General features: G+C 48.2%; 2 protein-coding genes across 2 annotated transcripts; both read left to right on the top strand.

The window, feature by feature from the left end:
- Positions 1–2,137: 2,137 nt before the first annotated feature.
- Positions 2,138–3,073, top strand: LOC120387473 (olfactory receptor 52M1-like; the record flags this gene model as incomplete). The annotated part of the gene is made up of 1 exon (XM_039508303.1): positions 2,138–3,073. A coding segment is annotated over exon 1 (936 nt), but the record flags the coding sequence as incomplete, so codon positions are not given.
- An 8,790-nt stretch (positions 3,074–11,863) lies between these two features.
- Positions 11,864–12,811, top strand: LOC120373996 (olfactory receptor 52R1-like). Its single transcript, XM_039493147.1, has one exon. It carries the CDS (start codon positions 11,864–11,866, stop codon positions 12,809–12,811), a length of 948 nt encoding a protein of 315 aa, XP_039349081.1.
- Positions 12,812–14,501: the final 1,690 nt, after the last annotated feature.

Below are 14,501 nucleotides of genomic sequence, written 5' to 3' on the forward strand. Positions count from 1 at the left end.
AGACTATTCCATCACCTCATGTGATAGGAGCACCTCATACTGCTTCTTTCCAAATGCAGAACAAAACTATTTCTACAACACATCTACGTTTTCTGCAACATTAAGAAATTTCCTTGCTCCCTCTAGCAATTGGCCTAAACCTTTTCTAGGTTTGTTCTTCTTCTTCTTCTTCTTCTTCTTAATGTACTTAAAAACCTCCTTTGTGTTATCCTTAGCCCCACCAAGCATGGAGTTTTCCCTGACGTCTTTAACGTCCTTTATCAATTTTCATAACTTCCCATTTATATTGCTTGCTGTCTCTTTTCCCTTTTTTCCCATTTGTATGTACTGTTTTTTGCCACATAATTGCTGCCTTCACTTTGCCACTGAACCAAGTTTTTTGCCACAGAACCGGGTTTTTAGCCAAAGGTCTCTACTTCCTTGACAGTGGAATCATGACTTTTTTGCTATCGAATAAACTCTTCTTAATGAACTCCCAATTTTCCTGTCTAATATTTTCCTCCCAATCAGTTTTGATGATAATTTTCCTAAGTTTTGGGGAATTAGCCCTTTTGAAGCATTTCTGTAGATAGCTATTAACGGTTGGGAACTGTTCTCTGTTTGTCCATTGGAATGTAATCAGTTCCAGTCTTTCATTTTGTTCTCCTCTATCATATGCCTGGTCCTTTGTCTCTTCTCTAAACTAAACAGTCCCAGACTTTTCGGTCCTCATATGGTAACCTCCTCAATTCTCGGAGCATGTCTCGGAAATCCCCTTTCTGTTAGAGACTGGGTGGCAAAAACTGAGTGCATATCCTGAGCAGGTTATTCTCCATAAGATTCCTTAGGAAACTGAGCATTGTATTTGTCTGGCCACTACTGCAAATAAGCAGGTGTTTCAATGGAGTTGCTATCAGTGATGCCCAAGACTTTTCCCTGAAATGTGTTCTAGTTGGGATGTTTTCCCTTGGCACATGTCTTGGCAAAGGTTTGGGTTTTTTCCACTCTCAGATTTTCAGTAACCAGGTGAATGGGAAACTCCCTAAACCATGGACTCTCTAGCCTGGTTTTCATTCCATCAAAGATAGCATCCAACTCCTTATAAAAACAGCAGGTCTGGGGCAACAGAGGGACCATTTGCCTCCCTCGACTTGTGTTACACATGCCTCAGCACCTTCCCCTTTGCTCTGCAATGCAGTATGTTCTGATCATAGCCCTTTTCCCACAAGCTGAGCAAAATCTCTCCGTAGGTATCGAAATTCCTACAACCGGAGCACAGCCGGGACTGCCCAGCCTCCTCTCCCCAAATAGTGAGTAGATCCATCAGCTCTGAAGTGGTCCAAGTGGGAGGGCAATTGCCACGTGGATTCACCATGGTTACCTGGGAACATGTGATGTGAGCTCTCCACGCTGAGTAAACAAGAAGAGGAATTTCAAAATTCCCGGGACTTTACAGGGGGGACTGGGTGGAAGGTGTTTACCTGGATGCAAGATAGCAGAGGTGAAACTTCTGACCAGAGTATCAGGATGGGCACTGTGGGATGCCTTCCGGAGGCCTATTACTGGGATAAAATCAAGTGAAAGTGTCAACATTGGCACTTCGGCAACAAAACTTTAGATTAAAAAGCCTTATAACTTTCGTCAAGGTGGTTTTATAATCTCACTGAAACTGAAGAGTTCTGTCATCGAAAGTGGCTTTACAGAGTATACACCTCCACTGTTTAACACCAAAAGCTGCCTTTTGGTGACAAAACAAAGCAGCGTTGACAAGCCCTAAGGAACAATGATGGATAACCAGTATCCACACTCATGTTTCTGCTGGTTCCTGTGAAGGTTTTCCACACCATGATGTGTAGGAATTATTGACTCATGGAGCACCATCAAATATGGAATTGATATTAGTAAGGTCAGTTCTTCATAATTCATTTATCTGAGTAATGAAAATGTCATTTTTCAGTGTGTGAAGAGTGATGGATCTGCTTCACCCATGAGAACAGCCTCCAGAAGTGCATGTAGCGTCTCATATTCACATTGTCTCTCCATCCAGGCATTTGTACTGCGACCATCACCCTAGACACATACAGAAAGCCATGTGAATGTTCGGTACATGCAGGAGACACCGTTCTGCCTCACTGTTGGACACATTGTCCCCTACTCCATGTCAGATTCCAACACAACCGACTTCACCAACCCCTCCACCTTCATCCTGCTGGGCATTCCTGGCCTGGAGGCTGCCCATGTCTGGATCTCCATCCTCTTCTGCACCATGTATGTCATAGCCGTCTTGGGGAACTTCACCATCCTGTTCATTGTGAAGGGGGAGCCGAGCCTCCATGTCCCCATGTACTATTTCCTCTGCATGCTGGCCATCACTGATCTGATCCTGTCTACGTCCATCCTGCCCAAAATGCTGAGCATCTACTGGTTCAATGCCAGGGAGATCAATTTTAGTGCCTGCCTCACCCAGATGTACTTCATTCACTGTGTCGCAGTGATAGAGTCTGGGATCTTTGCGGCCATGGCTTTTGATCGTTATGTGGCCATCTGTGATCCCCTGAGACATTCCACCATCCTGACAAACCCTGTGGTGGTCAAGATCAGCTTGGCCGTGGTGCTGCGTGGTGGCATGGTAGCACTGCCTCATCCCTTCCTGGCGAGGCGGTGGCCATATTGCAGAACCAACATCATCTCCCACTCGTACTGTGAGCACATGGCTGTGGTGAAACTGGCCTGTGCAGACATCCGTGTCAGTAGTTACTACAGCCTCTCTATGGCATTGTTGGTAACTGGTATGGATGTGTCTTTTATCGCTGTGTCCTATACCCAGATCCTCAGGGCCATCTTCAGCCTCCCCACAAAGGACGCCCGGCTCAAAACTTTTGGTACCTGCAGCTCCCACCTCTGTTCCATCTTAGCCTTTTACATCCCAGCTCTCTTCTCCTTCCTCACACACCGGTTTGGTCAGAATGTGCCCCTGTACTTCCACATTCTCATGGCCAACGTGTACCTCCTGGTGCCCCCCATGCTGAACCCCATCATCTACGGGGTGAGGACCAGACAGATCCGGGACAGGCTGCTCCAGCTCTTTACTCATAAAGGGCCTTAAAGTTTTCTCCTGGTTCTTTGGCTCTCAGACCGAGCTCCATACAGACCTGGCTGGTGACATGGTGCTGGGCCCCCTTCCCTGAATCACTTAGTGAGCAGTCAAATAGACATTCAACCCTTTCCTGACCTTACTGTGCTGTTTAAGCCTGATAACTGAAATAAACTGGAACAAAGGCCAGTAACTGCAAGGGGTGTGAGTGATTGCTGGACCCAGGCTAAAAGGAGATTAGCCTGTAAAAGAGGTTTATTGGAAAGCATATTTGCAGGTGAGATTTTATCTGCATTCAGTTTTCTTACTGTATTAGGCTTAAACGTCTGTGTTTTATTTTATTTTGCTTGGTAATTCACTTTGTTCTGCCTGTTACTACTTGGAACCACTTAAATCCTACTTTCTGTATTTAATAAAATCACTTTTTACTTATCAATTAACCCAGAGTCTGTATTGATTCCTGGGGGAGTGGGGAAAACAGCTGTGCATCTCTCTCTCTGTTAGCGTTATGGGGGAGAACAATTTATGAGTTTACCCTGTATGAGCTTTACCTGGGATTTGGACCCCACTGGGAGCTGGTACCTGAGTGTTGGAGACTGAGGCACTTCTTAAGCTCTTTTCAGTTACGCCTGCAGCTGTTAGGGGATGTGGTTCAGACCTGGGGCTGTGTTTGCAGCAGGCTGGCGTGTCTGGCTCAGCAGGGCAAGGTACGGAAATCCCAAGCTGCCAGGGGAAACGGGCTCAGAGGTAGTCTCAGCACATCAGTCCCAAGGGGGGTCTCTGTGACCCAACCTGAGACAATCACATGCTGGGGTATACACACCCCTCAAGTCCAGAGCAAGAGAAGGGGTGGAGTGGGGGTGGGGCCTGGGGTGGGAAGAGGCGGGGCAAGGGTGGGGGCTTGGAGTTAAGGTTGGAGTGGGGCCAGGGCTTGGTGTGGAGTGGGGATCAAGCACCCCCTGGATAGAGAGGATCTCGGTGCTTATGCCACAGCTAATGAGCTGCTCAGAGTCTTCTCTCAGGCTTCAATTCTGGTGGGATTCTCCAGTGAGGTGTTACCCTGGCCATGCCTCCTGGATGGGGACCTGGAGGTCGGGAATGTGTGTGTGCGTGTGCATCCATGTGTGTTTTTGAGCATATGAATCTGTGTGGCGGGTGCACATGGGGGAATGTGTGTATGTGCATCTGAATCTATATGTGTATGTGTGTGTGTGTGTGTGTGTGTGTCCATGGGACTGTGTGTGTTTGGATGTGCATCCATGTGTGTGCACCTCTTGAATATCCCATAGCCCAGTGGTTCAGCGCCCTCACCTGGAATGTGGGAGACCCAGATTCAAATCCCTGCTCCACTGAAGGTTTGTTTGCACAAAGTGGAACAGCTACAGACAGACAGACCAAGAGGCCCACCAAGAACAGCCATTTGCCTGATGCTCAGGGCACTCACAAGGGATGTGGGAGACCTGTGAATAACTCCTTGCTCCAAATCAGGGACAGCAGAGAGTTTGGATCTGGGTCTCCCACGTGTCTCTCGGGGCTCTCGCGAGAAAGCGCCGACGTGTCCTAGGCACCTCGATCCAGGAGAGGGCTCACAGCTGGCAATCCCATGGGGAAATGGGCTCTTCTCTCCAGCCCATCAGCCTATGAGTGGGACATAGGTGCTTAAGGACCATGTATGGACTTTGGAGACCAGAGTGGCTTCACTGGAGGAGCTAAGGGAGAAAGAGAGGTACATACATGAGACTTCCCAGGATAAAGTAGAACAGTCCCACCCCTGGTCTGACAGCCTCTATGTTGTTGTAGCCATGTTAGTCTGGTTCTGTAAAAACAGCAAAGAATCCTGTGGCACCTTATAGACTAACAGACGTTTTGCAGCATGAGCTTTTGTGGGTGAAGGCCCACTTCGACGGATGCAAGAATGGAAATTTCCAGGGGCAGGTAAATATAAGCAAGCAAGAAGCAAGCTAGAGATAACGAGGTTAGATCAATCAGGGAGGATGAGGCCCTGTTCTAGCAGTTGAGGTGTGAAAACCAAGGGAGGAGAAACTGGTTCTGTAGTTGGCAAGCCATTCACAGTCTTTGTTTAATCCTAAACTGATGGTGTCAAATTTGCAAATGAACTGAAGCTCAGCAGTTTCTCTTAGAAGACTGGTCCTAAAGTTTTTTTGCTGGAGGATGGCCACCTTAAGATCTGCTATTGTGTGGCCAGGGAGGCTGAAGTGTTCTCCTACAGGTTTTTGTATATTGCCATTCCTAATATCTGATTTGTGTCCATTTATCCTTTTCCAAGGAAGGAGAACATCCAGCTGAAGCAGAGGAAAACAATCCCATAGTTCATACTCTCCTTCAAGAGGATGATGTGTTCTCTTCTTGCACTGAAGATAATTCTCCGGGAAGAATGATCTCCACCTAAACCAAAATGGAACCAGATTGCTGGCACTTAATCTAAACCACGTCTTTTGGCAGTCGATAAACTAAGGGCTGGGGGAAAGCTGACAGGTGCAGAGGAGCATGTGGATCGAACATAAGAACATAAGAATGGCCAGACTGGGTCAGACCAAAGATTCATTGAGCCCAGTATCCTGTCTGCTGACAGTGGCCAATACCAGGTGCCCCTGACAGAGGGAGCCTAACAGGCAATGATCAAGTGATCTGTCTCCTGCCATCCTTCTCCACCCGCTGACAAACAGAGGCTAGGGACACCATTCCTTACCCATCCTGGCTAATAGCCATTAATGGACTTAACCTCCATGCATTTATCCAGTTCTCTTTTAAACCCTGTTATAGTCCAGCCTTCACAACCTCCTCAGGTAAGGAGTTCCACAAGTTGACTGTGCGCTACGTGAAGAAGAACTTCCTTTTATTTGTTTTAAACCTGCTGCCCCATTAATTTCATTTGGTGGCCCCTAAACTCTAATCATTTTAGTTGCCCTTTTCTGAACCTTTTCTAGTGCCAGTATATCTTTTTGAGATGCGGAGACCACATCTGTACACAGTATTCAAGATGTGGGCGTACCATGGATTTATATAAGGGCAATAAGATATTCTCTGTCTTATTCTCTATTCCCTTTTTAATGATTCCTAACATCCTGTTTGCTTTTTTGACTGCCTCTGCACACTGCATGGACATCTTCAGAGAACTATCCACTATGACTCCAAGATCTCTTTCCTGATTAGTTGTAGCTAAATTAGCCCCCATCATATTGTATGTATAGTTGGGGTTATTTTTTCCAATGTGCATTATTTTACATTTATCCACATTAAATTTAATTTGCCATTTTGTTGCCCAATCACTTAGTTTTGTGAGATCTTTTTGAAGTTCTTCACAGTCTGCTTTGGTCTTAACTATCTTGAGCAGTTTAGTATCATCTGCAAACTTGGCCACCTCACTGTTTACCCCTTTCTCCAGATCATTTATGAATAAATTGAATAGGATTGGTCCGAGGACTGACCCTTGGGGAACACCAATAGTTACCCCTCTCCATTCTGATTTCACTTTACAGAAACCATGTTGACTAATGCTGTGCCCAAGGTCACCCAGCGAATCCATGGAATTCACTCCCTGATGATGCTTTATTTCTAGTTAAATGACTTGGGCCAAATTCTCCTATGGTGTAAATGGCCGCCACCCCACTGAAATCAGGGGAGATCCTGTGCACTATATAAACCAGGCGTTTGTGCTGCTGCATGGACTGTCCGAGCCCGGTCTGAGAGAGACTAAACCCTTCCTCCTGCCTCAGTTTCCCCATCTGTAAAAGGGGGATACTTCTTGGGAGTAACAAGCAATAGTCTGTGAAGCACCAATCAACAGTCAACTCTGTGTCCATGTGTCACCGTGCCTTAGTCGGACACAGCTGAGGATGACAAATTCAGGACCAACTGCTGAGAAATAGGGCAGACTCGCCCCAAGCTGTGGTTATTCCATCATTACATTATACCAAGCCAGTAACAAAAGTAACCTTCTGTCTCACCACCCACGAAAGCTCATGCTGCAAAACATCTGTTAGTCTATAAGGTGCCACAGGATTATTTGCTGCTTTTACAGATCCAGACTAACACGGCTACCCCTCCGATACCAGTCTTCCAGGATATCCCTGGTGTTCTAATATTTATTAAAATTAACATCAGCAGGGCAGAGATTTGCTCAGGCAGCTCTCTTAGCACTCGCTGGGTGCAAGATATCTGGGGCTGCTGATTCTAACATACTGATCCCTGGTAGGTGCTGTTTACCGTCCTCCATAGCTACCAGGGGATTGCAGAGATGTTCATGTGGATGAGTACAGCATCCTGCTTCTCTCACATACAGCACAGGAAGGTTCATTGAACATTTTTGCCCTTTCAGCATCATTATTAACAGTGTGACCATCTCCATCTAATAAAGGCTGATACCGCTCTGTAGCAGGGTGGCCCCTGCTCCTTCCCTGAAGGGGTTTAAAAGTGGCCTGGCAGGGCTTGAGAGTGGATGCTCTCAAGGCTGGGCTGATTGGGAAAGTGGCTGCAGCTGGGGCCACGCCCCAAACTGAGCCACAGGCCTTATAAAAAGGCCAGGGAAGCCAGAAGCCCAGACAGTCTCTCTCTGCCTTCAGAGAGAGAAGGGCCTGGCTGCAAGGGCCTAAACACTGGATACCTGAGTGAAGCAGGGCTGGGGAAGGCTGAGGAGCTCCAGCCTAGAAAGCCCCAGGCTGCGGCCTAGCATTGGGCCAACAGGTACTGGGGGTTGCAGAGGGCAGCCCAGGGGTAGGCCAAGGCAGCAGGTCCAAACCCCTCTGCCTGTGATGAATAGGCTGATACTGCAGTCTGCCCCAGGGCGCAGGGCTAGACAATGACTGGCAGTAGCCAATACTGAGGCAAGGTGGGGATAGAGGGTGGGGGTCCCCCAAGGAGGGGAGACCCAGAGAGAAAGGGGTTACTGCCAGTGGCAGCACCCCATGTGAAAGGGCACCGGGTCCAGGGAGGGACACGGGGGCCTGAAGACAGGTGGATCACCAGCCTGCAGAGGGCGCTCCGAACGCTGGAACAGAGCTAATTCCCCGAGCAACCAGCAGGAGGTGCCGCGGGGGTGAGTCCGACCCGTTACACGCTCTTAGGATTTCCCCTGTTTCTAATATACATAAAAAATCCTTTTATTTTCCTTTGCCCTGCTAGCCATGGATTTGTCTCTGGTGTCTTTTGCTTCCTTTAGCCATTTTCTATACTTCAAAACTTCTAATTTTCATCAATTGTTATCCACTTCCCCTGCTTTAGAGGCACTGATGGATGATCTCCTCCTGTCAATAGATGGGGGGCAGACATCCATGCTCAGTCTCCTGGAACTCATTGCATTATTTGACACTCTTGGCAATGAGATGCTGCTGTCTCACATAAAAGGCACCAGGAGTCTAGAAAGAAGCACTAAAATGGTCCAAATCCTTCTTGGAGGGATGCAGCCAATAAACACTGATGGGAAACTGCACCTCCAGCACTAGACCCCTCCCCCCGGGGATTCACACAAGAATCAGTTCCTCTCTGGGGCTTATCAACATCTCCAGGCAGGCTCTGTGGGAAGTGTCATACAAACACAGAGGATTTCCCCTCCAGGCATAACTTTAAAGTTACAAAAACAGGGATAAACCTCCCTCTTAGCAGAGGGAAAATTCACAAGCTAAAACAACATGGACTCAAACACCAACAATATGCAGGTGACACCGAGCTTCTCCTCTCTTTCCCATGCGACCACACCACTATCACCAAGATGGCCCTGTTCTTTGCCTTTAGCTACAGAGGAAGGTCAAACCATGCTGGCAAACCATTCTGGCAAACAGAGGCTAGGGACACCATTCCTGCCCATCCTGGCTAATAGCCATTGATGGACCTATCGTCCATGAATCTATCTAGATCCCTTTTGAACCCTGTTATAGTATTGGCCTTCACAACACCCTCTGGCAAGGAGTTCCAGAGGTTGACAGTGCGTTTTGTGAAAAAAATACTTTCTTGTGTTTGTTTTAAATCTGCTACCTATTAATTTCCTTTGCTGGCCCCTTATTCTTGTATTATGAGAAGGAGTAAATAACACTTCCTTATTGACTTTCTCCACACCAGTCATGATTTTATAGATCTCAATAACATCCCTCCTTAGATGTCTCTTTTCCAAACTGAAAAAGCCTCAGTCACCTTTCTCCAGATCTGTCTGTCTACAATCTACCTGGGCATTTACAGGGTATCAGACCCTATGGAGACCTAGGCATTATCTCTAGTTTTTTTTCCTAATAAACTATAATTGTTAAATATACACAAATGCACAGAGCAGCCAACTCCTCTCAGACTCAGCACAGATCCCCAGAGTTCTCATCTCCCTTTGGGAAGGTCCCTTAATTACTGTTTACTCCTAAAGCTGGATAAAGAGCACAGACACCCAGACAGGCTGGTCTGCAAACTGTTTACATTCACATGCTGCTTCTCCCCTAGAGGCTGAGTGAACCCCACAGGGATTGCTCAGAGCTATATTATAAACAGTGCACACCCCTGTCAGCTCTCGGTGTGGGATGCTGCTGCAGATGCTGGGGTGAGAGAGGTGTGTGACACGGCTACCTGAGAGGGATTCCCAGTGAAGAAGCTTCCATCTCAGGATTCACAGGTACCGTCTCTTGCTGAGGAGCTCACCTGCTCGACAAACCCAGTGCAGTGTGGGGCTGATGGGACAGAGAATAGGTCTGGGGTCCTTTCTGCTCTGTGCTGCTATTAAACATCCCAGGGACCTTGTCACAGGGAATGAGTTTACTCTGGTATCATGGGCCAAAATGTCCCTCTTTTCTGTGCGGCTCTGCCTACTCCAGCCCAAGGTGGCTGCATTTCAGTGGCACAGGGGATCCTTCAGGAGGAAAGGCCATAGTAGGTGCACAATACAAGGCCAAATTTTGATGCCCTGGCCCATAGTTTGCTAAGGCCACACTGAGGCAAAACTCTCCTTGGAGTAAGAAGTGAGTAAAGAGCAGAGAAGCCAGCTGTGTGTTAATGCAGAGACACTGTCACCTCCTCCTCTTGCATTTCAGGGCTCTGGCTGTGAACTGGGGGGGGCGGGGGTGTTACCTGACTTTTACCTGGTGGAAATCACAGAGGTGGAAGGGCTTCTCATTTGAACAACATGGGCAAGAGATATTTTTTCCTAGCTTCATTGAAGATGTCAGCTGAGCTGTTATGCTCAGTTCAGAAGTTATGTCTGAAACTTAAAAAAAAAAACAATTCAGGTGGATGCAGACACTCAGCATAGGAAATTTCACTCTGAATGCCTAAAGTTTGGAAAATTTACAACTGTTAATGAGGGGTGGGGGGCTGTTACCTGACTTTTATCAGCTGGAGAGCATGGGGGTGCTAGGGTTCCTCACTGGAACAATTCTCAGAATTTTTCAACATGGACAAGACAACGTCTCTCCTAGCTTCACTCGAGAAGTGGAGTGAAATGTTATGTCTGAAACTTTCAAAAAACAATTGAGCCAGAAGCAGATACCCAGCATGGGAATTTTCAGTCCAAATGCTTAAGGTTTGGCAGATGTATAAAGAACTGAAAATGAAAACCAGGTCCCCTAACTGAAGGTGTCAGACAGCCTTAACTAAAGGTGGTGCCTTAATGGCCAACCCATTTGTGAATCCCATTCAGCTAAGCTCTGTGCTCCAATAGTGTCGGTGGCAAGGAGTTCCACAGGCCAAATATGGATTATGGAGACAATTTTCTTTTCTCAGTGTTATATGTTCAGACTTTCAATAGAATTGGATGTTCCCTTGTCTGTGTGTTGTGAGACACAGTGGATATAAATGTCTGTTCTACTCCCTTTATCGATGGGTGCAGAGGGATAAGGTGAGAAGGGACCCTCCAGTCTGACCTACTGCATAACACAGGCCATTACATTTCACCAGTTACCCTTACACTGAGCCCCTTGACTTGTGTGTCTCCAAGGCCTGGTCCGCACCAGGATTTGACATTGGAGAACCATAGAGCCACAGGGTGGGATGGGACCAAAGGTCAACTAGCCTGACCCCCTGCCATGATGTAGGATGTGTCGGGCTCAACCATCCCGACAGATGTTTTCCCGCCTCATTTGAAAAGCTTCCTGTGAAGAAGCTTCTAGAACCTCCCAAGTTTTCTGGTCCATTGTCCTGGAATTACAGTTAGGAAGCTTTTCCTGAGAGTTCATCTAAATCTGCTGTGCTGGAGTTTGATCCCACTGACTCTTTGTGACGGAGCAGGGAAGGGGGATGATTGACCTGGCGATGTCGCAGGGGAGTTTATCTGGGTCTGCCTGCATGGGAGATAGGAGAGCAGGGGGTGACTTCACTTGAGGGATGATACCTGAGCCAGGAGGGGGGTTGGAGACCAGGTGACACCTTCTGCCAGGGAAACTGGACAAAGGCTGGAGAAGGAGTCGGGGTGGCTGGGTGAGACTGCTGGAGGGGGTTTCAGTTTTGGAGCTTGCTGGGGAAATAGAGGGAATCCCCCAGGACTTGGGGTCTAAGATCCCTGTGAATGAGCAGCTGTTTCTGTGGAGCTGTTATCAATGATGCCCAAGTCCTTTCCCTGAGGTGTGTTCTACTTGGGTTGTTTGCCCCTGGCATGTCTTGGAAAAGGTTAGGTCTTTTTCCACTCTCAGATCTCCCTAAGCATGTGCACGCAGTTCCTCATATTAACCTTATCTCTCCATCCAGATATTTGTCCTGCAATGAACACCTTAGACACTGGGCGCATAGAGGAAGTCAGGGAACATATGATACATATAGGAGACACCGTTCTGCCTCAGAGTTCGACACCTTCTCCCCTACTCCATGCCCGATTCCAACACAAGTGATTTCACCAACCCCTCCACCTTCATCCTGCTGGGCATTCCTGGCCTGGAGGCTGCCCATGTCTGGATCTCCATCCCCTTCTCCGCCATGTACGCCATAGCCATCTTGGGGAGCTTCACCGTCCTTTTCATTGTGAAGATTGAGCCGAGCCTCCATGAGCCCATGTACTATTTCCTCTGCATGCTGGCCGTCACCGACTTGGTCATGTCCACGTCCATCGTGCCCAAAACACTGAGCATCTTCTGGTTCAATTCCAGGGAGATCGATTTCAGTGCCTGCCTCACCCAGATGTACTTCATTCATTGCGCCTCAGCAATGGAGTCTGGGATCTTCGTGGCCATGGCTCTGGATCGCTACGTGGCCATCTGCCATCCCCTGAGACATTCCACCATCCTGACAAACCCCATGGTGGCCAAGATTGGCCTGGCCGTGGTGCTGCGCAGTGGTTTGCTTGCATTGCCCCTGCCCTTCCTGATAAGGCAGTGGCCATATTGCAGAACCAACATAATTCCTGAGCCGTTTTGCTCACACATAGCCGTGGTGAAGCTGGCCTGCGCCGACACCCGCATCAGTAGTTACTACGGCCTCTTTGTGCTATTCTGTGTGATGGGTCTGGATGTGATTTTTATCTCTATGTCCTATACCCAGATCCTCAGGGCCATCTTCAAGCTCCCCACAAAGGACGCCCGGCTCAAGACTTTGGGGACGTGCACCTCCCACCTCTGTGTCATTTTAGGGTTTTACATCCCAGGTCTCTTCTCCTCCCTCATGTACCGGTTTGGGCAGAATGTGGCTGTACATTTCCATGTTCTCATTGCCAACATATGCCTCTTGCTCCCCCCCATGCTGAACCCCATCATCTATGGGGTGATGACCAGGCAGATCCGGGACAGGCTGCTCCGGCTCTTTACTCAGAAAGGGCCCTAAAGTTTTCTCCTGGTGCTCTGGCTCTCAGACCGAGCTCTGTGCAGAGCTGGATGGTGACACGGTGCTGGGCCCCCTTCCCGGAGTCACTCACTGGGCAGCCAGAGAGACATTAGACCTTCCCTGACCTTACTGTGCTGTGTCAGTGTGAGAAATGGGAGAATCAGTCTGTGTACAACTAATTAACTCATTGGGTTTCCACCTTTCTAACTGCTGGTAACTGGACCCCGTGACTTCACCCTCTGCCCCACATTCCCTTAAGACCCTGACCTCTGCCCCACATATTTCCCATAGGCCCCTTCCCATGCCCCACCTAGTCCATCGAGACCCAGCCCCCTTCTCCATTTCTTCCACCATTGCCCTGCCCTTGTCCCTGGCTTCTCTACACCTCTGCCCCCATCACTCGCTGGATCTTTTCCACCTCCATCTCTGCCACAGCTGGGCTCCCTCTTCTCTGGGACTGGTTGGAGCTGCTGAAGCCTGACAAGGGCCCTGCCTGTTGGTATGATGTGGCCCTGGCTGAGCAGGGGCAGGCGTGGGTTAATGACCCAATGCCTCCCCTCAGCCCTGCAGGAACCAGACACAGCCAGATTCCTTTCTTGGCTGCACTTTCTAGTTCAAAACCCGGCACCTGAGAACCCTGCATGGCACCCAGACACAGAAGCCAAAAATCGGAGTGTCCAGTTAAAACCTAGATGGGTGGAAACCCCATTAACTCACCCTTTGTTATAGAAACCGTCTGTATCCCCTATGTCTTGGGCTTTTCCTGTACTCTGCTCTCACCCACCTTGTATGAAGGGGGTGAAGGCTGAGGCAGAGACATCTCTCTGTGAATAGGTTGGTCATTGGCTCTCAGCCCCAGCGAGAGCTCGCCCAGTAGAAGGAGGGAGTAACTGAATTCTAGATAAAAGCAGTTTTCTCCAGCTTCTCTGCAGAGGGGCGGGCGTGGAAGGACTGGAACCTCCCCAGAAGCGGAAACAGAGAGAGGAAGTGTTGTTCCAGCCCTTCAAAAACACAGAGACTGGATGAGCCAGAAGAAGCTGGGGCAGGAAAGAGGCACCAGGGCAGCAGAGGAGACTCTTTGGTTGCAGGGCTCTGGCTGCAGCAGAGACGGGTTCCAGCTGGAGGAGAAGGCCAGGAGTTCCAGGTCCCTGAACACCCTGGAGAGCTCCGACCAATCCGAAAGATGTTCCAGGATGATGTGGACAGAGTAATGCACATTGGAAAACATCATCCCAACCAGACATATAAAATGATGGGGTCTAAATTGTAGCCAATAATTTTAGTTCATTATTAATTTATTTTGTGATGTTATGATTAATCAATATGTTATAGTATATTTTCACTGTCTGTTAAGCTGTGGAATTATAGAAGTGTGAGACTGATCCATATTTAGAGGAACCAAGTACTAGAAATGAGTAAGACAAGCTGGAATGCAAGAACCTGGAGGTTGACACCTACAAGACTTTAGTTTAACTATTGTAGGCATTGGAGAGAAGAAATGGTGGCATAGACTCATAAACTCATAGACTTTAAGGTCAAAAGGGACCATTATGATCATCTAGTCTGACCTCCTGCACAATGCAGGACACAGAATCTCACCCACCCACTCCTGTAACAAACCCCTAACCTATGTCTGAGTTATTGAAGTCCTCAAATCGTGGTTTGAAGACCTCAAGCTGCAGAGAAACCT

The sequence above is a fragment of the Mauremys reevesii genome, linkage group 1 (assembly GCF_016161935.1).
Source record: "Mauremys reevesii isolate NIE-2019 linkage group 1, ASM1616193v1, whole genome shotgun sequence".
NCBI classification, from domain to species: Eukaryota; Metazoa; Chordata; order Testudines; family Geoemydidae; genus Mauremys; species Mauremys reevesii.

Coding starts and splice junctions, on each gene's coding strand:
- LOC120373996 (XM_039493147.1), top strand. CDS start 11,864: ATGCCCGATTCCAACACAAGTGATTTCACCAACCCCTCCACCTTCATC.